This window comes from Bradysia coprophila, unplaced genomic scaffold (assembly GCF_014529535.1).
Source record: "Bradysia coprophila strain Holo2 unplaced genomic scaffold, BU_Bcop_v1 contig_232, whole genome shotgun sequence".
Taxonomy (NCBI): Eukaryota; Metazoa; Arthropoda; class Insecta; order Diptera; family Sciaridae; genus Bradysia; species Bradysia coprophila.
In genome coordinates this window covers 5046-27098 of record NW_023503493.1, presented here as the reverse complement: position 1 = coordinate 27098, position 22053 = coordinate 5046, and the positions used below count along the sequence as shown (strand labels likewise).

The 22053-nt window shown below is 35.6% G+C and overlaps 1 protein-coding gene and 1 long non-coding RNA gene across 2 annotated transcripts; both read left to right on the top strand.

Moving 5' to 3' along the window:
* Positions 1 to 188: 188 nt before the first annotated feature.
* LOC119075852 (zinc finger protein OZF-like) lies at positions 189 to 3807 on the top strand. Its single transcript, XM_037182405.1, has 9 exons — positions 189 to 352; positions 418 to 747; positions 809 to 858; positions 938 to 971; positions 1041 to 1316; positions 1386 to 1469; positions 2730 to 3014; positions 3072 to 3419; positions 3478 to 3807. Exons 1-9 carry the CDS (start codon positions 334 to 336, stop codon positions 3726 to 3728), a joined length of 1677 nt encoding a protein of 558 aa, XP_037038300.1. The 5' UTR covers positions 189 to 333; the 3' UTR covers positions 3729 to 3807.
* Positions 3808 to 7118: 3311 nt separating this feature from the next.
* LOC119075850 lies at positions 7119 to 9811 on the top strand. The gene is made up of 3 exons (XR_005087485.1): positions 7119 to 7266; positions 7504 to 7674; positions 9520 to 9811. It is a non-coding gene; the product is annotated as an uncharacterized LOC119075850 (long non-coding RNA).
* Positions 9812 to 22053: the final 12242 nt, after the last annotated feature.

Below are 22053 nucleotides of genomic sequence, written 5' to 3'. Positions count from 1 at the left end.
TGGTCTTCATTTACAAAAAAATCGGGTGTCTTCATCTGTCCCGATTTATTGCCATAATCTTTTTGATGTCCTTTCCCGATATGGAATTTCAGAGACATCAACATCATTCGCATGAAGAGAACACTGTACCAATACCACTCAGTGTCGTCTTATATCGCCTTTCGTCAACTTAGAGATAGTTACCGAGTATACGGTTTTGTGTCGGTGCGCATCTGAAGAACGCCATCTCCGATTTCAGAAACACACACAAAATATATCTGTCAAAGTGTCTGTCACATACAAGCTACTTGAACTTTCTTTTCCTTTTTTTAAATCAAATCTTGTTGACACGAAATGGAACCACTGCAGGAAGGTAAAATTGGATAAAGCAACGGCATAGCCAATGACACTAGCAGAAAATCTTACGATTTGTATTAGGTCTAGTGGAAGAAATATGGATAAAACCCGAGCCAACTGATGACTGTTTACCCACCACTGACTGTCGCATAAAAAGTGAAGAGGAGGAAATCGATATCGCTGAAATTGACCCATTCACTGCAACGACTACGTTCACCATCCACACTGATGTCAGTCCAGAGCTATACGAGCAAGAAGCTTTGATTATTAAGTCGGAATTCGGGTTCGACAATGACAACGACAATGACGAATCCACGGAGCACACAACGTCACACATTCATGATTGCAAGGAATGCGGCAAGGTATTTTCGATCAAATCCAGTCTCAGCAGACATCTGAAAATGCATTCAGGTCAGAGTTTCGATCAAATTTTTGTTTTCCTTCTTTTTGAACCATTTAATTGAAACCTCAGGTGAAAAACCCTTCGAATGCGACATTTGTGGAATGCGATTTGCACAAAAGGTATAAAAAAAACTCGTTGCCGAACCGCAACGTATAAAAAACTCGTTTATCTATTCCGTTTATCTATTCTATCCAAAAGGCCCACGTAAAGCCGCACCAAATGACACATACTGGTACGATTTGATGAAATTTTTATTTGCAATTGAAGCATCAGCAAAATGAAGAGCAAAAATTCGTTCTAGGTGAGAAACCCTTCGAATGCAACCAATGCGGCATCCACTTTGCCTACAAAAAGTCGTTGCAATGTCACCTGCAAACCCACAGCCGTGAAGGAACCTGCGAAAAACCGAACCCATCAAATGAATGCGACGAATGCGGGAAAACGTTTGCCAGACGGGCTACGCTAAAGATTCACAAACTGATGCACGCTGGTGAGGCGCCCGTATTTTCGTGCACCGAGTGCGGCAAATCATTCCCACGAAAGTCAAGCCTGACCAGACATCTACTGATGCATTCCGGTTAGCTCACTCACCCACTCTTTTACTGTAGTCATTTGATTGAAAGCAAAATTCTTTGGTTTATGGTAGGTGAAAAACCCTTCGAATGCGACATTTGTGGAATGCGATTTGCACAGAAGGGACACGTTAAGCCACATAGGAGAAAACACACTGGTAAGGAGACAGAGACGTGTGTTTGCGACCAAAGACGTTAAATTAAGGCGTCTGTGTTCGTCAGGATTCACTTTTCTCAACGATAATATCGTTTACTGAACGACCATCGTTTACTGAACGACCATCGTTTACTGAACGACTATCGTTTACTGAACGACTATCGTTTACTGAACGACCATCGTTTACTGAACGACCATCGTTTACTGAACGACCATCGTTTACTGAACGACCATCGTTTACTGAACGACTATCGTTTACTGAAGGACCATCGTTTATTGAACGACCATCGTTTATTGAACGACCATCGTTTATTGAACGACCATCGTTTATTGAACGACCATCGTTTATTGAACGACCATCGTTTATTGAACGACCATCGTTTATTGAACGACCATCGTCTATTGAACGACCATCGTTTATTGAACGACCATCGTTTACTGAACGAACATCGTTTACTGAACGACCATCGTTTACTGAACGACCATCGTTTATTGAACGACCATCGTTTACTGAACGATAATTTCGTTTACTGAACGACCATCGTTTACTGAACGAACATCGTTTACTGAACGACCATCGTTTACTGAACGACCATCGTTTACTGAACAACCATCGTTTACTGAACGACCATCGTTTACTGAACGACCATCGTTTACTGAACGACCATCGTTTACTGAACGACTATCGTTTACTGAACGACTATCGTTTACTGAACGACCATCGTTTACTGAACGACCATCGTTTACTGAACGACCATCGTTTACTGAACGACCATCGTTTACTGAACGACCATCGTTTACTGAACGACCATCGTTTACTGAACGACCATCGTTTACTGAACGATAATTTCGTTTACTGAACGACCATCGTTTACTGAACGAACATCGTTTACTGAACGACCATCGTTTACTGAACGACCATCGTTTACTGAACAACCATCGTTTACTGAACGACCATCGTTTACTGAACGACCATCGTTTACTGAACGACTATCGTTTACTGAACGACTATCGTTTACTGAACGACCATCGTTTACTGAACGACCATCGTTTACTGAACGACCATCGTTTATTGAACGACCATCGTTTATTGAACGACCATCGTTTATTGAACGACCATCGTTTATTGAACGACCATCGTTTATTGAACGACCATCGTTTACTGAACGATACTATCGTTCTCTGACGATATTGACCTTGTAGAATCTTCGTGCAAATGTCCTGCTACCCTGTTAAATGAATCGACCATTGATCGTTTTAGGTGAAAAACCGTTTGAATGCGATCATTGCGACATGAATTTTATGTACAAAAAATCGTTGAAACAACACTTGAGAACTCATCGCGATCTGATAGCCGGCTATGAAGAAGAGATCGTCGTACGTAAAATCTACGAATGCGACGAATGCGAAGAGACATTCCATCGCCGCGATAATTTCAAATGGCACAAATTGAAGCACCTTGGCCACGTTCCCTTCCAATGTGACCAATGCGGAAAGCAATTTTTCCGGAATGACCATCTTGTCCGCCATAAGCGGATGCATTCAGGTTTGTTATTCTTCCATCAGCTTGTTTTTAAACATCGAAACGTCGTATTTGTGATAGGTGAAAAACCGTTCGAATGCGAAATTTGTGGAATGCGATTTTCACAGAAGGCCCACGTCAAACCGCACAAATTGACCCACACACCATCCGATCGACCATTTCCGTGCGACGAATGCGACAAGAGATTCGTGTGCCAATCGGCATTGACAAAGCACAAGAAAATGCACGAAACAAGTTTGACTGTGGACGATTGGTCATTTTATTGCGTCGAATGTGACACCAAATTCACCAGCCAATCTGAACTGAACAAACACAAGCTAACGCACGGCGAGCTACCGTTCAAATGCGAATGCGGAAAGGCATTTCCGCGCAAGTCAAGTCTCATCCGACACGAACTCGTTCATTCAGGTAAGTGTATCCCCCGTCACTTTTTCGAATCATTTTCATTCAGTCAATCGAAATCCAGGTGAAAAGCCCTTCGAATGTGATCTGTGCGGTCAGACATTTAAACAGAAACATCACGTCAAACCGCACAAATTGACCCACCGAGACGATCTGATTTTCGAATGTGACGAATGCGATAAGAAATTTGCTCGTGATTCGGCGCTCAGCAAACACAAACAGCTGCACATAGCAATATACCGATGCAGTCTGTGTAATGCTACCTTCGATCAGGAACAGCCATTGGTGCAGCATATGAAGGATATTCATCTGTGAGTACGAAGGGTACGAGCGATAATTAAAAGAATTTTGATTTCTTGATTGTAATAAAAATTGAACTTAAAAATGCCAACAACAAAAAATGTTTCGATTTATAATCTTAATCATGGACTCTTGACTCATCGACGAATTAACTTCTAACACATTGATGATGGTCCCCAAAAAATCCCCAAAAATTGTTCAGGCGATTCTTCTCATTTTGGCGATATTTCTCAGCGATTTAAAAAAGCTTCAAAGTCAAATAGCCAACCAACAAAAGAGCGTATCTGTTTCTAAGGCCGGAATCACACGAGCAATTTTGCGTTGATGGGATCGACAATTATGTCGCTTTTTCCATTGCCTGTGGTGAATATTGCATCACAATGTAAAACGCAGCATAATTGTCGATCCCATCAACGCAAAATTGCTCGTGTGCTTTCCACCTAAATTTAGTTTTCCTTGATTGTTTTTGGCGATTCTTCTAACATTGACGATTTGATTTTGTCTTTTTTGAATCGTCAAAATGTGAAAAATCGCCAAGAAATATCGTCAAAGTGAGAAGAATCGCGAAAAAGAATCAAGAAAAACCTTAGACAAACTATAATTCGTCTAAGAGAAAAACTGAATTTGGAAACAGTTAGGTTTTTTGACGATTCTTCTACAGTTAGATTCTCTAGATGGTTAAGGTAACAGCAGGCCAGTTCATAAGAAAAGACCAGGAGGGAAACAGAAAAATCGTCAGAATTCCCTGCAGTTCCCTAGTTCTAGGGTTGGGAAGACAGTTTACCATGAAGTCGTCACTTTTTTTTAGGAACCGACCTCTGATCACTTTGATAGATAGTACGAGATAGTAAATAGTCCAAATGATTCCCTTGACTGTAAGTCAGGGTCTTATGTTGGAAAATACCCTAGAATGTTTGTATACCAAAGGTTGTATGAAATGTTATGAAAAACGGAATTGTTTGTCCCAATATATAACACGATAACTTGAGTAATTATCAACCAATTACCAATTTTATTTTTTTAATCGACGCAGAATTCAATTCCTGAGGTTAAGTTCGAAGATGGGCTATGTGGGATTAAGGATCTGGAAGTTATTCCAGAAAAACAGTATTTTCCACTGTTGGAAAATTCAATCAATCGAATAAGATTACTTTGATGGAATTTGATTTTGTCGGTTAGTTATATCCAGCTATCACGCATGCATGATAGTCAGCTATCACGCATGATAGTCAGCTATTACGGTGATAGTTGGCTATAGTCAGTGATAGTCAGCTATCACGGTGATAGTTGGTTATAGTCAGTGATAGTCAGCTATCACGGTGATAGTTGGTTATAGTCAGTGACAGTCAGGTGAAAGTCAGCTATCACGCATGATAGTTTTCTAGCCATGACATAAAATATTTATAAAATTTTATGAACAACCATTTTCTGAATCGTTATTCAAATGTATGGAATGACACTAAAAAAACAATCAAACAGAAAACTTTAAAACTCCCACGAGTGTGATGTTTGCGGCCAGAGCGAAGCGAGGGCCGTAATTCGCACGAGTCGAGCTATTTTTTAGCCCCGTACGAAGTACAAAGGGGCTTATAGGATTACGATGCCGTGTGTAATTGATGGAATTCGAAGCAGACGGTAAGGGTAAAGTGTTTGCCTATGTTCATAGATGACGAATCTGCAATAAAAATTTTGTCTGTCCGTCTGTCCGTCTGTCACGTCGATATCTTGAGTAAATCAAATCCGATTTCAAAAATTTTTTTTTTCCTGAAAGATAGTCGAAATAGTGAGGCTAAGTTCGAAGATGGGCATATTCGGGTCGGCCCTTCGTGAGTTAGGGCCACCTAAGTGATTTAAGGTCTTTTGGTGATATTTATGGCAAAATAAACGATGGAAATGTAAATGACACGGCAAATGATAGGTATTGTCAATACCAATCCAGGAAAAAAAAAGTTTTTTTAAATCGGGTGAGTGGACCGTGAGTTAGGGCCTTAGAAGTGAAATGCTACTAGGGCCCTATGTGTATTTTACATAGAACTCGAGTAAATTTCATCCTTTTTTCGTAATTTTTGTTTCATTTGGAAGGTAATCAAAGGCCGAATAGAATGTAGTTGAAAAAAAATTTAAATTTGGGTCCTCGGACTGAAGCCGATACTAGGCCCTTCAAAAAAATAAAATTTTAGGGCGATTTGAAATTTTTGTTTCATTTGAAAGGAACGTCGTACGGGGCTTCGTAATTGCGCTATGCGCAATTTGTAAGATGTACACATTCCATAATAATTTTACTTTAACTACATTAACCGGCGCAATAGGCTTACGGTCAAAGTAGGGTGACAGACGCACTAGGGTCACGTACGCAATAGATATACGGGTTTGTACGGGGCTCAGTCGCAGCAAACGCTCCGACTGTTCTGATGGCTCGTTTTTTCATGATTAAAGGTTTTGTGAATGTAGAAAGTACCGGGGGGCTTCCTTTTTGTACATAAGTGTAAGGGAAGAACGTCTATCGTACTATTTTATATTGTACCAAAGTGAAAAGTCCTCTAATCGTTCCAAATTCGCATCTTTTACTTTTGTTTAACGTTACGTTAACAATAAGACTATAAAACTGAATAATAGACGACTTATACGAGTGGGACGTTTGCGGGCAGAGCGCAGCGAGGGCCGTAATTCACACGAGTCTTTGTCTATTTTTGTATTGTTGATTAAAAATCTGGCCGCAAATTTACAAGCAAATAGAGAACAGAAAAAGTGGTTTTCCAAAGAACTTGTACTCAAGCGAATGTTTTATATCAGTTATTTGTGATGCTTCGGAAGATTAACAACGGAAAATAAAATGAAATTGATTAAAAATATATTGAAAAAATTGTCAGTCAAGGGACCTGGCCTAGTAGTCGAAAAAATGTCCAAAAACGTAAGAAATGTCTGGTGTCTAGAACAAGGAAGTACTGTTCAGAAAATTGTTAAAATAATACGCCCTGAAACAAAAGAAAAACGGAAAAACCGAATCATCTGCCACTTTGTGACGCAAAATTTTTTTGATATTTTTTTCTAGAATTTTTTTGGTAAAATTTGTGCTTTTCTTTTAGCAAGTCGAAGCTGTAAGCGTCACCACCACCGATATCAGTACTTTTGTAAGTGGATAAAAGGACTTGCGTCACACCTCCACTGCAAGTGGTTTTGGGCGATTTAAATTAAGAAAATTTTGTCGATTTGACTTTGTCACGGGAATCTTTGATGAGGATTTAATGCGGTACGTTTCAAAACGTGTGATTTGTCCAAATTCCCTAGTACAACGATAGTATGTACCTTAGTCAGCAGTGACACTGACACAGGAAATCACATCGTTTTCGTTATCGTTCGAAAGCTGACGCTATGAAATTTGGATTATAAATAGCTTATAAATCCGAATAAAATAATTATTCTGGTAGAAGTATACCAGTGGAGTTTATCTGTGAGCAACAGTGTAAGTATTTGTAGTTGGTATGTATACAGTAATTCCGAAATAAAAGTTTAAACTTAAAATAAAGTCAATAAGTGATAATATTACATCAATGTAGTTACGCAGAACTGTTCAATTTATTTAAAAAAAAATATTGATGAATCAGGGAAAAGATTCAATATTTCTATATTTTGATAAACGCAGCTTTAGAAATGGTCTAATTTTAATGCACTATCAACATAAAATTTAGAGCAAGTGCTACTGAACCTTGCATGCCAAGCTTGACTTTCAGTTGACTTGATAATTAACTAAATTAAAAAAAAAAAAATATTGAAAAAAATGCTATTTCAGATAATCTTCGTTTGAATCATATTGGAGGGCAACAATTACTGCATAACCGACACATTTTCTGAATTCTGGAACTTTACAATCACTGCCCATCAATATGTCATTTCTTCGTAACATTTTAGTTGTTATTATGGCAGCGACCATATTTTTTGATGCAGCAGATGCTGGACAATTGTAAGTAAAAGGCGACATTATTGGTATTGTTGTTAACATTATAGTCGGGTTCTCTAGCTGCATTTTGGTGTAGAAGCGTGAATTTTTTTCCATTGATAAATATGCATTTGGGGATTCCAAAACGATTAGGAGACTATGAAAAAGTGACATCAAGCGCCATCTACATCCGGTTGAAGTTTTAGATGCAGAGGTAACTTTGATGAATTTCTGTGTAACGGCTATCGAAGCTACACAGGTGATATTGGGCTCAAACGAAAGCTAAAGGCTAAAGGAAGTTTTTTTTGGGTGCAAAAAATATCCAGAATTTTTCGTTTTTCTGAAAAATGATATTTTAAAACTCAAGTGAAAGTTAAATAATTTTTTAAATTGGTTCAAAAAAGTTTTTTTTTTCTTCGCTATTATCGTCGCACGCTCAGTTTCCAAACTTTTAACGACGAAAAAGTTTTTGGATGTTCCACAACAGTGGCAACTAGTTTCAGTTTTAATCGAAGATTTGGACCCCCTTGGAATGCCGAAATTTTTTCGTAAATTTAATGAGACTAGTACTCGGAATGCTATACATCATCTTACAGTCGGAGAAATAAAGTTTTCGGGTTTTTTTAGAGATGTCATCATTTCTCTAATTCTCTCAATTGCCATTTGAAATAACATGCGAATTGAGAGAATACAGAAAAACGATGAAAACGATGATGTCTCTTAAAATCCCGAAATCTATCTTTCTCCGACTGTAAAACAAAATAAAAATAGTTTTTGGTGCGGTTTGAGGCGTTTATGAAATTTGGTCTGTCAAAGTTCGCCGAAGGAGAAAAATTTGCAGATTTTAGCAGATTTCGGGAACTTAAACTTTTTTTTAAAATCGAAAAACTATTTTTATTTAGTTTTTAGATCATGTCTAGCACTCCCAGTGCTAGTATCATTAATTTAAGAAAAAAAAATTGTTGCGAAAAAAATTCGCCATGCAAAAGGGGTTTTCATCGAAAAACTAGTTGCCTCTGTTGCGGAACATCCAAACACTTTTTCATCGTTACATTGGAAACTGAACGCGCAACGATAATAGCGAAGAAAAAAAACTTTTTTGAACCCATTTTAAAAATTACTTAACTTTCACCTCAGTTTTAAAATATCATTTTTAAGAAAATTCGGTAAAACTGCGGGAAAAACGGAAAATTCTGGATATTTTTTTGCACAAAAGAAAAACTTTGAACCTTTAGCTTTCGTTTGAGCCCAATATCACCTGCGCAGCTACGATAGCCGCTACACAGAAATTCATCAAAGTGCAGAGGTACATCTAAAACTTCAACCGGATGTAGATGGCGCTAGAGGTCACTTTTTCAAAGTCTCCTGATCATTTTGGAATCTCCAAATGTATATTTATCAATGGTGAAAATGTACCAAAAAATGTATTTTGTTCAACTAGTGAGCCCTATTAAGAACTATGCGAGCCCCAAATGCATTTTTTCGGTGAACAACTTTGTTCGTTTTGCCCTACAATCATGTAACACGCCCGCTTAGTCCGCTTAGGATTTGAAATTTTCCCATGAACCAAGACGGTGCTAATGCACCGTAAAGATCTAATTGATTGTTAACATATTCTATTCAGTTTTATTTTACTGAACCCGGTTCAGTGAACCAACGCACGTCAAGCAAAAGTGCTTCGAGTGACAGCTGCCAAATAGAGTACTATTTTGTATGAAAAATTGTTAGAGATTTTTTTACAGTGCCAAAATTTGTTTGCTACACTGTCCCGTTTCGGGACTCTATTTAGAGTACCACTCATGCTTAAAAAAAGTGCGTTGACTGAATAATATTGAAATAAAAATTTCTATTTTCTGGATACTCTTCCAGGCTACATTATCGATTTTCTAACGAAATTTCTGACAATACTGATGACTTACGGAACGACACTCTATCAAATCTATATTTGACGAGAGAGGCTCCAAGAAACCAAAGATTCACCAGTAATGGAAAGGATATTGTGACTTCTGACGATAGCATAATTCCACCTCGCCTCCGCGGAAGCTGTGTCGGCAAGCCTGGCGAGGGAAAAGATTGCGTTGACATATACCTGAGAATTTTACGTGCCGTTGAGATGCCTACTGTTTCCGACAGTAATCTGATTAAGGGTCTTCAAAACGAATTGAAAGCCAATAGGGACTTACAAATTGATTGGTATACGGCAGTCGGATTGCTGGCTGAAAAAAAGAAAAAAGGTGGCGAATGGGCTAGAGTCGAGGAATATGATGTGGCTTTGATAACTTTTGGTCTGACTAATTTTTATGCTGAATTCAATGAGGTGAGACATGGAGTTTTTGTATTATTAGTGGAATTTAGAAATCTATCATGTTGGAAGACCTATTTAGCCCAAAAGCACATAAAATTACCTTTCAAATGATACCCCACACCACCATGTACGGTTCGTGTAATTGGAGAAATTTTGGTAAGAAAAGTGCAAATTTTCAGCTTTCGACCACCTTTCACCAGCCACAAAAGCTTCGAAGAATTTTTTTAAAAGTGGTTTTGAGTTTTTTGAGTTCTAGGGTCGAAGTCCTTTCTAGGCACATATAAAAATGTCCACTGGAAAATGCGTCCGATTTCGGTAGGCTGTTTTTCAAAAGAATCCCTCATATCATGATGGGTCGAAATCTGTAATTTTTCAATATAACATTTCTATTGTATTTTTTGATATATGCCTAGATAGCTATTGGTCTCTAGAGGCCAAAACAACTTTCAAAAAAAAATCGTCTAAGCTTGTGTGGCTAGTTGGAGTGGGAGGTGACCAAAAACCAAAAACATGCACTTTTCTTGTGGAAATTTCTCGTAGGCCACGAAATGTACAAGGTCGTGTATGGTGTCATCAGAAAGGTAATTGCATGTACATTCGGGAAGATTGGATCTTGTTGGGTTTAAATTTCATTTACACTGAGTTATGAGTAGTTGAAAGTATAGGTAAAAAATGGATAATTTCTGCGAACTTCTAACGGTTCCCGTGCATCCGAAAAAAAGCAGAAACCCAAAAAAACTGTTTTATTACTTGCCCCACGCGAAAAATGATTCTTTCATATCAATTTGGACTCAGTGCGAGTGCATGCTGCTGGCATGATTCCTTAATTCGGAAACAATTTTGAGATACTCGCAAACTCACTTGTGTGTTGTTGAGCAACTTGCTCCGGTAACTGTTAGTTTCGACAGTAACTGTGGATTTACATAGCAACGTAAAAGTGACAGATGCAAAAATTTTCTCATACGGCAACTCGAAATTTCATTCATAATTTTAATTTTATGAATGAAATTTCGGGTTGCAGTATTTAAAAACATTGCATCTGTCACTTTTACGTTGCTATGTAAATCCACAGTAATTACATACCTTGCCTTCGGCTCTGATATGTAAACTCTACACATGTCAACTGACAATCTTGTTGCTCAACAACACACTTGTGCGGTTGCTCTTACCTCAAAATTGTTCCCTCTGTCTTCATTTTCGCAGCATGCACTGTAACCTACTATTCCCTATTTGATACTGGCCTTAGCTTTCCAATAATACCAAGCATGCATGGGTAGTGTTTCGATAAATGTGGTTTTGGAATGAAAGTTTGATGGTCAGTATCACTACTCAAAAAATTTCGTTCACGTGAAATTTTTGATGGAAAAGCATTTTTTGCAGCAATTTCAGCTCCTTGTTCATTTTTCCGAAGTCATTGTATCATGCCCGCACGTTAGTAAGCGGGCGTGACGCAAGTCCACTACCGAAAATGTTTCACAGACTAGGATATCTACAATCTAGGAATCCATACTAGTTCAACGAGCTATTACACGTTACTGCAGCTTCAAAACTGGTCGATATATTGAACTTTGAAATATTGATGTTTGTACGAAAATAAGCAAAATTTCGAATTTTCAGATAATGCAAATCGCCTACGTTAGTTAGTTAGTTACTTAGTTCCTATGGAAAAGTGGATCCAGCAACTCCTAAACGTTTCTAAAGATTTTCCCGAAATTTTCGTCGTAGGCTTATAATGGCCCCAAAATAAGTATGGAATTTTCAAAAGTTGGAGCTCTCCAAAGTCCCCATACAAATGCCATATAAAAGCCAATTTGTATTTGTATTTTGGTGCATGATATGGATGATAATGTGGTGATGGTGAAAGGTGTGTGTTGTTTTAAGATGTGTCTCTTGTTGGAAATTCCTGGAATCATTAAGTATAAACTTCCACTAGGTTGGTTGCTAAATTTCGGGATGACAGATTATTCCTCTGGCACTTCCTAACTTCCATCGGATTTTTCGATGGATTTGGGTTAGTTTCGACATGAGTGAGGTGTTCCAAAATTGGTTTTTGGGATTCAGGCTCATTTCTCTAGAATTTTTGAACTTCCAAAAGGTTTTTTGATGTTGTCGAAATGACATACTTACAAAAGTGGTGATATCAGTCAAAAAACCCTTAAAGGGTAAATGTGACGCAAGTCCTTTATCTTACTTACAAAATAACTGATATCGCTGAGGGTGACGCATTGTGCGCCGTACGCAAAAGTTTTATCAACAAAAAATTGACCCAAAAAATGTGTCAAAGAAAATTTTACAAAAAGAAATTTGCGTCACAAGTGGCAGATTTATATAGTTTCGGTTGGTTAGCAAATATTTCATTTCGATAATTTATTGTTAAACTTCGATTCATATTTCAGATTTCATTTATTAACATTAGATAACAAAACTCTTCAGTCTTTTTGTTCGCTCAGCTTATCCGTAGGCAATTTATGGGCGATATCTTTTCCGACACTGGTGCGTGCCTGATTTCTTGAAGTCACGATGTCACTTCCGTCACCAACAAATCTCTGATTTCTTGAAGGCTCATGAGACGTAGTAGCGAAATCATTTCCGTCACTGGTGAATCTCTGGCTTCTTGACGGATCAACGGCTGAAGTCACGAAATCATTTCCGTCACTTGCGAATCTCTGGCTTCTTGACGGATCAACGGCTGCAGTCACGAAATCATTTCCGTCACTGGTGAATCTCTGGCTTCTTGACGGATCAACGGCTGCAGTCACGAAATCATTTCCGTCACTGGTGAATCTCTGGCTTCTTGACGGATCAACGGCTGAAGTCACGAAATCATTTCCGTCACTGGTGAATCTCTGACTTCTTAACGGATCAACGGCTGCAGTCACGAAATCATTTCCGTCACTGGTGAATCTCTGGCTTCTGGAACCCATTATATCTGTAACGCAGGCCGACAATAAGGAATTTCAGATGAAACAATTGTAACTTACATTTTAACTTACTTCTTCTCTTCTCACAAATATTTATTTGAACCGATCATGAACAATAGGTGACAAACTCGGAATGATTCAGCTGTAACGATTTTATCGGTAAGGTGACTCAGAGCACCATATGTTTATTTGAATAAAATTAATGATTACTAATTGACTACCAATTCACATCAGAACATGTTCGTAAGTATCACAAACAATCGATTAATTTCTAGATGATAACAATATTTTAAAGCGTATTAGGTACCCATATGCATAGAGAATCTAATCTAATGTAAACAGGGAAAAGTTGTTTACCTTTCTATCTGTCAAAACGGTCAAAACGTCACTTTGCAAATTGGTCCACCGCATCATCAAAATCATCTAAATGAGCGGTTTTTTCGTTTTAAACTTCAAATTTAAGCGCAATCAATTATTGTATATGAAAATTGTTCAGAACATTGTAAGATGTTTTATCTGTCTAGAACGATAATCTCGAGCTTATCCCTCTAGGGAGTTTTTGTTTATCTCGATATATATGTTCTCGACAGATAAAATATGATATGCACCTATTGCCAGACACTCACCAATCTTGGCAACAGATGCATAATATATATAATATGCGATGCAATTGGTTCGAAAGAACTTTTGCCGGAAGACTTCTTCCACAAAGTTCGACTTTAATGTTCCCAGGAACTTTTTGGCCTTTGGGCCTTTGGTTCGAATGTGAACTTTTCTTTTGTTTTACAGATTTGGACATTTATTTTTCCTTTCTACATGAAAAACAATGCAGCTTAAAATTACATATAATATTGTGCTGCGTGTATATCAGCTTCGCATGACGGTCATGGTTGTTTTGAGAGTGTTCGGGAACACAATGACTTCGTTTTTAATGTCACGCTTTAATTATCAATAATATGACAACAATATGTTGACAAAGCCGTATGCTTTCTCAGATGGAGAAACAGATCTTTGCAACCGGAGGAAACTTTGCTAGCTTGGGCAGATCCCAAAAAACTGCAATTGTCTGACCAAACAATAGGCCCAACGAAAGCCTCTGTACGCATTCTGCACAGAAAGAAGCAATACACTACACTTAATAAAAAAAAATGAGGGAAATGTAGAGGTGACATTTCTACACGGTTAATATCAATATCGTTGTCTGAACGATAATATCGATGTCTGTGTAAAACCTTCGTTGAAATGTCCCGCTACCCTGTTAAATATATCGACCATTGATCGTTTTAGGTGAAAAACCGTTCGAATGCGATCATTGCGACATGAATTTTATTAGGTTGCACTTATTAAATTGGAGAATGTTGCGAGAAATTATATTAAATAAATCGGTGAAATCAATAAAGGAGTTTAATTATTTTCCAACCAGTAATTTGTAACGATTTCACCATGTGTGAGCCAGTCAAAAATTGAATGATCATTCTTAAGATTCACGGAGAAATGTATCCTCCGCGCAAAAGTCCATCTCATACCACCAAAAATGTTACATTTTCCGCACAAAAGTCCATCCTCGATACACGAAATGTTGCAAAAGTCCATCGTCCATACCAACACAAAATGGTACATTTCTTGCCACCAAATTTCGACTATACACAAACGTATGGGCTTTGCAACATTTAGTGTATCGAGTGTGGACTTTTGTGCGGAGAAATGAAACATTTTTGGTGGTATGGATGGACTTTTGCGCGGAGGATACAATTGTGTGTGAGAAAGTCTATATAAGGCGGTGGCAATATGTATCTGTATTGTAGTCGCAAGTTGACTACAGACCAAACAAGATATAGTTCAGAGGTAAGTCTCAGTCAATAAAACATGAGTGAAATTATAATCATGGACCACAGCGAATGCAACCACAGCATATTTAATAGACTTTGCGAGTCTTGTCTGTACAAAAAGTACATCGAAGAAGCGATGCAACACTCAAGGGAAATCGTCAGTGCGTCGATTCGATTCCGGCCTGTTGGACAAAGGAAAGAAATCGATCTGCAGACGGTATGTACGTCGGGAAACAGCCACGTCCGATGTTTTAAAACATTACGGCGATACAACCGTGGAATGCCGGATCAATTTGATTGTGGTTGCAAAGAAAGTTTGATTAGAAAACGGAAACGGAACTCACTCAATTCGGACCGTGCAGTTTGCTACCATTCTGCTTTCGTTGAGACGTGCACGGTTTGCAAACGAAAGCAGTACATCCAAAACGTTTTCAAACGTTCGAAGTATGTCAAGGAAGCATCGATAGTGGTCAATCCGGAGCTAAGACTTTCGATGTTACATACAGTCTGCAAATTCGGTAAGACACACATTCGTCAGTTTAGAATGCTCAATAACACAAACATCAACGACCCCAATCAGTACGATTGCAATTGCATCGAAAACTTAACGAAAAAGCGTAGGGAAACAACAAACTTGCAACGGTATGGTGTACGCCACCCGATGCAAAACGCAGAAATCAGAGCGAAAAACAAAGCATCGGCGTACCGATACAAAGATTACACTTGGCCGTCGGGAAAGTTACAAAGTTTCAAGGGTGGGAAAGCTACCTCTACGATGATTTACTTAAAAGCCACTCGGAAGATGAAATCATCGTAGAGGATAGTCTACCGACTATTCCTTACACAAACACTGACGGGGACAGTGCTGTATATTATCCCGACGCCCACGTGGGAACGACTGTTTACGAATGTAAACCCAAGTTTACTGTAACCGCTGATGACAATGTTAAGTTGAAGATGGAGGCCGTCGTTCAGGCCGGGTATGAGGCTCAATTGTGGGTCTATGACAATAGAACCACAAAGTTTCGAATTGTATTTGCGTCCGACAAACCGGTGAACATATATTATCCACCAAGAAACCGATGAAATATATAAAAGTCCCGAAAAACCAAAAAAATATATAAAAATCCCAAAAACCCAAAAAAATATATAAAATTCTGAAAATCCCAAAACCAAAAAAAAATATAAAAAATTCCCAAAAATCCAAAAAAATATAGAAATTTTATCAAAAACATGTCTTTTTTTTGTTAAATATAAAGTCTAACCTGCCCATTGAATAATTTAAAAGGCTGCGGTATTTTGACCGTATAAAGGTAGCATAATCACTAGTTTTTAGCCCCGTACGAAGTACGAAGGGGCTTATAGGATTACGATGCCGTGTGTAATTGATGGAATTCGAAGCAGACGGTAAGGGCAAAGTGTTTGCCTATGTTCATAGATGACGAGTCCGCAATAAAAATTTGGTCCGTCTGTCCGTCTGTCCGTCTGTCCGTCACGTCGATATCTTGAGTAAATCAAATCCGATTTCAAAATTTTTTTTTCCCTGAAAGATAGTCAAAATAGTGAGGCTAAGTTCGAAGATGGGCATATTCGGGTCGGCCCTTCGTGAGTTAGGGCCACCTAACTGATTTAAGGTCTTTTGGTGATATTTATGGCAAAATAAACGATGGAAATGTAAATGACACGGCAAATGATAGGTATTGTCAATATCAATCCAGGAAAAAAAAGTTTTTTTAAATCGGGTGTGTGGACCGTGAGTTAGGGCCTTAGAAGTGAAAATCTACTAGGGCCCTATGTGTATTTTACATAGAACTCAAGTAAATTTCATTCGTTTTTCGTAATTTTTGTGTCACTTGGAAGGTAATCAAAGGCCGAATAGAATGTTGTTGAAAAAAATATAAATTTGGGTCCTTGGACTAAGGCCGCTACTAGGGCCCTATGTGTATTTTACATATAACTCGAGCAAATTTCATCCGTTTTTCGTAATTTTTGTTTCATTTGGAAGGTAATCAAAGGCCGAATAGAATGTTGTTCAAAAAAAAAAAAATTGAGTCCTTGGACTAAGGCCACTACTAGGGCCCTATGTGTATTTTACATTGAACTCGAGTAAATTTCATTCGTTTTTCGTAATTTGTGTGTCATTTGGAAGGTAAACAAAGGCCGAATAGAATGTTGTTGAAAAAAAAATTAAATTTGGGTCCTCGGACTAAGGCCGCTACTAGGGCCCTATGCGTATTCTACATACAACTCGAGTAAATTTCATCGGTTTTTCGTAATTTTTGTTTCATTTGAAAGATAATCGAACACCGAATAGAATGTTGTTGAAAAAAAAAATAAATTTGGGTCCTTGGACTAAGGCCGCTACTAGGGCCCTATGTGTATTTTACATATAACTCGAGCAAATTTCATCCGTTTTTCGTAATTTTTGTTTCATTTGGAAGGTAATCAAAGGCCGAATAGAATGTTGTTGAAAAAAAAATTAAATTTGGGTCCTCGGACTAAGGCCGCTACTAGGGCCCTATGTGTATTTTACATATAACTCGAGCAAATTTCATCCGTTTTCCGTATTTTTTGTTTCATTTGGAAGGTAATCAAAGGCCGAATAGAATGTAGTTGAAAAAAAAAAATTGGATCCTCGGACTGAGGCCGATACTAGGCCCTATGTGTATTTATACTCAATAAATTAAAATTTTAGGGCTATTTGAAATTTTTGTTTTATTTGAAAGGAACGTCGTACGGGGCTTCGTAATTGCGCTATGCGCAATTTCTAAGATGTACACATTACATAATAATTTTAGTTTAACTACTTTAACTGGCGCATAGGCTTACGGTCAAAGTAGGGTGACAGATAAGACGTAATAATGCCATTTTTTGGTCATAATGTATGGCCAAAAAAGTAAAATTAAAAAATTTTTCTCTCAGAATCGCATGAAATTTTGGATATATGGTTTGATTAGCATTTCATACATACAGTTAAAATTTCATGGAATTTGGAGAGAATTTTTTGGTCATAATGTATGGCCAAAAAAGTAAAATTAAAAATTTTTTGTCTCAGAATCGCATGAAATTTTGGATATATGGTTTGATTAGCATTTCATACATACAGTTAAAATTTCATGGAATTTGGAGAGAATTTTTTGTAATAATGCCATTTTTTGGTCATAATGTATGGCCAAAAAAGTTAAATTAAAAATTTTTTCTCTCAGAATCGCATGAAATTTTGGATATATGGTTTGATTAGCATTTCATACATACAGTTAAAATTTCATGGAATTTGGAGAGAATTTTTTGTAATAATGCCATTTTTTGGTCATAATGTATGGCCAAAAAAGTAAAATTAAAAATGTTTTCTCTCAGAATCGCATGAAATTTTGGATATATGGTTTGATTAGCATTTCATACATACAGTTAAAATTTCATGGAATTTGGAGAGAATTTTTTGTAATAATGCCATTTTTTGGTCATAATGTATGGCCAAAAAAGTTAAATTAAAATTTTTTTCTCTCAGAATCGCATGAAATTTTGGATATATGGTTTGATTAGCATTTCATACATACAGTTAATGTATGGCCAAAAAAGTAAAATTAAAAATTTTTTGTCTCAGAATCGCATGAAATTTTGGATATATGGTTTGATTAGCATTTCATACATACAGTTAAAATTTCATGGAATTTGGAGAGAATTTTTTGTAATAATGCCATTTTTTGGTCATAATGTATGGCCAAAAAAGTAAAATTAAAATTTTTTTCTCTCAGAATCGCATGAAATTTTGGATATATGGTTTGATTAGCATTTCATACATACAGTTAAAATTTCATGGAATTTGGAGAGAATTTTTTGTAATAATGCCATTTTTTGGTCATAATGTATGGCCAAAAAAGTAAAATTAAAAATTTTTTCTCTCAGAATCGCATGAAATTTTGGATATATGGTTTGATTAGCATTTCATACATACAGTTAAAATTTCATGGAATTTGGAGAGAATTTTTTGTAATAATGCCATTTTTTGGTCATAATGTATGGCCAAAAAAGTTAAATTAAAAATTTTTTCTCTCAGAATCGCATGAAATTTTGGATATATGGTTTGATTAGCATTTCATACATACAGTTAAAATTTCATGGAATTTGGAGAGAATTTTTTGTAATAATGCCATTTTTTGGTCATAATGTATGGCCAAAAAAGTAAAATTAAAAATTTTTTGTCTCAGAATCGCATGAAATTTTGGATATATGGTTTGATTAGCATTTCATACATACAGTTAAAATTTCATGGAATTTGGAGAGAATTTTTTGTAATAATGCCATTTTTTGGTCATAATGTATGGCCAAAAAAGTAAAATTAAAAATTTTTTGTCTCAGAATCGCATGAAATTTTGGATATATGGTTTGATTAGCATTTCATACATACAGTTAAAATTTCATGGAATTTGGAGAGAATTTTTTGTAATAATGCCATTTTTTGGTCATAATGTATGGCCAAAAAAGTTAAATTACAAATTTTTTGTCTCAGAATCGCATGAAATTTTGGATATATGGTATGATTAGCATTTCATACATACAGTTAAAATTTCATGGAATTTGGAGAGAATTTTTTGTAATAATGCCATTTTTTGGTCATAATGTATGGCCAAAAAAGAAAAATTAAAAAATTTTTGTCTCAGAATCGCATGAAATTTTGGATATATGGTTTGATTAGCATTTCATACATACAGTTAAAATTTCATGGAATTTGGAGAGAATTTTTTGTAATAATGCCATTTTTTGGTCATAATGTATGGCCAAAAAAGTAAAATTAAAAATTTTTTGTCTCAGAATCGCATGAAATTTTGGATATATGGTTTGATTAGCATTTCATACATACAGTTAAAATTTCATGGAATTTGGAGAGAATTTTTTGTAATAATGCCATTTTTTGGTCATAATGTATGGCCAAAAAAGTTAAATTAAAAATTTTTTGTCTCAGAATCGCATGAAATTTTGGATATATGGTTTGATTAGCATTTCATACATACAGTTAAAATTTCATGGAATTTGGAGAGAATTTTTTGTAATAATGCCATTTTTTGGTCATAATGTATGGCCAAAAAAGTAAAATTAAAAATTTTTTGTCTCAGAATCGCATGAAATTTTGGATATATGGTTTGATTAGCATTTCATACATACAGTTAAAATTTCATGGAATTTGGAGAGAATTTTTTGTAATAATGCCATTTTTTGGTCATAATGTATGGCCAAAAAAGTTAAATTAAAATTTTTTTCTCTCAGAATCGCATGAAATTTTGGGTATATGGTTTGATTAGCATTTCATACATACAGTTAAAATTTCATGGAATTTGGAGAGAATTTTTTGTAATAATGCCATTTTTTGGTCATAATGTATGGCCAAAAAAGTTAAATAAAAAATTTTTTCTCTCAGAATCGCATGAAATTTTGGATATATGGTTTGATTAGCATTTCATACATACAGTTAAAATTTCATGGAATTTGGAGAGAATTTTTTTTAATAATGCCATTTTTTGGTCATAATGTATGGCCAAAAAAGTAAAATTAAAAATTTTTTGTCTCAGAATCGCATGAAATTTTGGATATATGGTTTGATTAGCATTTCATACATACAGTTAAAATTTCATGGAATTTGGAGAGAATTTTTTGTAATAATGCCATTTTTTGGTCATAATGTATGGCCAAAAAAGTAAAATTAAAATTTTTTTCTCTCAGAATCGCATGAAATTTTGGATATATGGTTTGATTAGCATTTCATACATACAGTTAAAATTTCATGGAATTTGGAGAGAATTTTTTTTAATAATGCCATTTTTTGGTCATAATGTATGGCCAAAAAAGTAAAATTAAAAATTTTTTGTCTCAGAATCGCATGAAATTTTGGATATATGGTTTGATTAGCATTTCATACATACAGTTAAAATTTCATGGAATTTGGAGAGAATTTTTTTAATAATGCCATTTTTTGGTCATAATGTATGGCCAAAAAAGTTAAATAAAAAATTTTTTCTCTCAGAATCGCATGAAATTTTGGATATATGGTTTGATTAGCATTTCATACATACAGTTAAAATTTCATGGAATTTGGAGAGAATTTTTTTTAATAATGCCATTTTTTGGTCATAATGTATGGCCAAAAAAGTAAAATTAAAAATTTTTTGTCTCAGAATCGCATGAAATTTTGGATATATGGTTTGATTAGCATTTCATACATACAGTTAAAATTTCATGGAATTTGGAGAGAATTTTTTGTAATAATGCCATTTTTTGGTCATAATGTATGGCCAAAAAAGTAAAATTAAAATTTTTTTCTCTCAGAATCGCATGAAATTTTGGATATATGGTTTGATTAGCATTTCATACATACAGTTAAAATTTCATGGAATTTGGAGAGAATTTTTTGTAATAATGCCATTTTTTGGTCATAATGTATGGCCAAAAAAGTAAAATTAAAAATTTTTTGTCTCAGAATCGCATGAAATTTTGGATATATGGTTTGATTAGCATTTCATACATACAGTTAAAATTTCATGGAATTTGGAGAGAATTTTTTGTAATAATGCCATTTTTTGGTCATAATGTATGGCCAAAAAAGTTAAATTAAAAATTTTTTGTCTCAGAATCGCATGAAATTTTGGATATATGGTATGATTAGCATTTCATACATACAGTTAAAATTTCATGGAATTTGGAGAGAATTTTTTGTAATAATGCCATTTTTTGGTCATAATGTATGGCCAAAAAAGTAAAATTAAAAATTTTTTGTCTCAGAATCGCATGAAATTTTGGATATATGGTTTGATTAGCATTTCATACATACAGTTAAAATTTCATGGAATTTGGAGAGAATTTTTTGTAATAATGCCATTTTTTGGTCATAATGTATGGCCAAAAAAGTAAAATTAAAAATTTTTTGTCTCAGAATCGCATGAAATTTTGGATATATGGTTTGATTAGCATTTCATACATACAGTTAAAATTTCATGGAATTTGGAGAGAATTTTTTGTAATAATGCCATTTTTTGGTCATAATGTATGGCCAAAAAAGTTAAATTAAAAATTTTTTGTCTCAGAATCGCATGAAATTTTGGATATATGGTTTGATTAGCATTTCATACATACAGTTAAAATTTCATGGAATTTGGAGAGAATTTTTTGTAATAATGCCATTTTTTGGTCATAATGTATGGCCAAAAAAGTAAAATTAAAAATTTTTTGTCTCAGAATCGCATGAAATTTTGGATATATGGTTTGATTAGCATTTCATACATACAGTTAAAATTTCATGGAATTTGGAGAGAATTTTTTGTAATAATGCCATTTTTTGGTCATAATGTATGGCCAA

Coding starts and splice junctions, on each gene's coding strand:
- LOC119075852 (XM_037182405.1), top strand. Junction 748..808: donor ACATCTGAAAATGCATTCAG/GTCAGAGTTTCG, acceptor TTGAAACCTCAG/GTGAAAAACCCTTCGAATGC. Junction 1,470..2,729: donor ACATAGGAGAAAACACACTG/GTAAGGAGACAG, acceptor TGATCGTTTTAG/GTGAAAAACCGTTTGAATGC.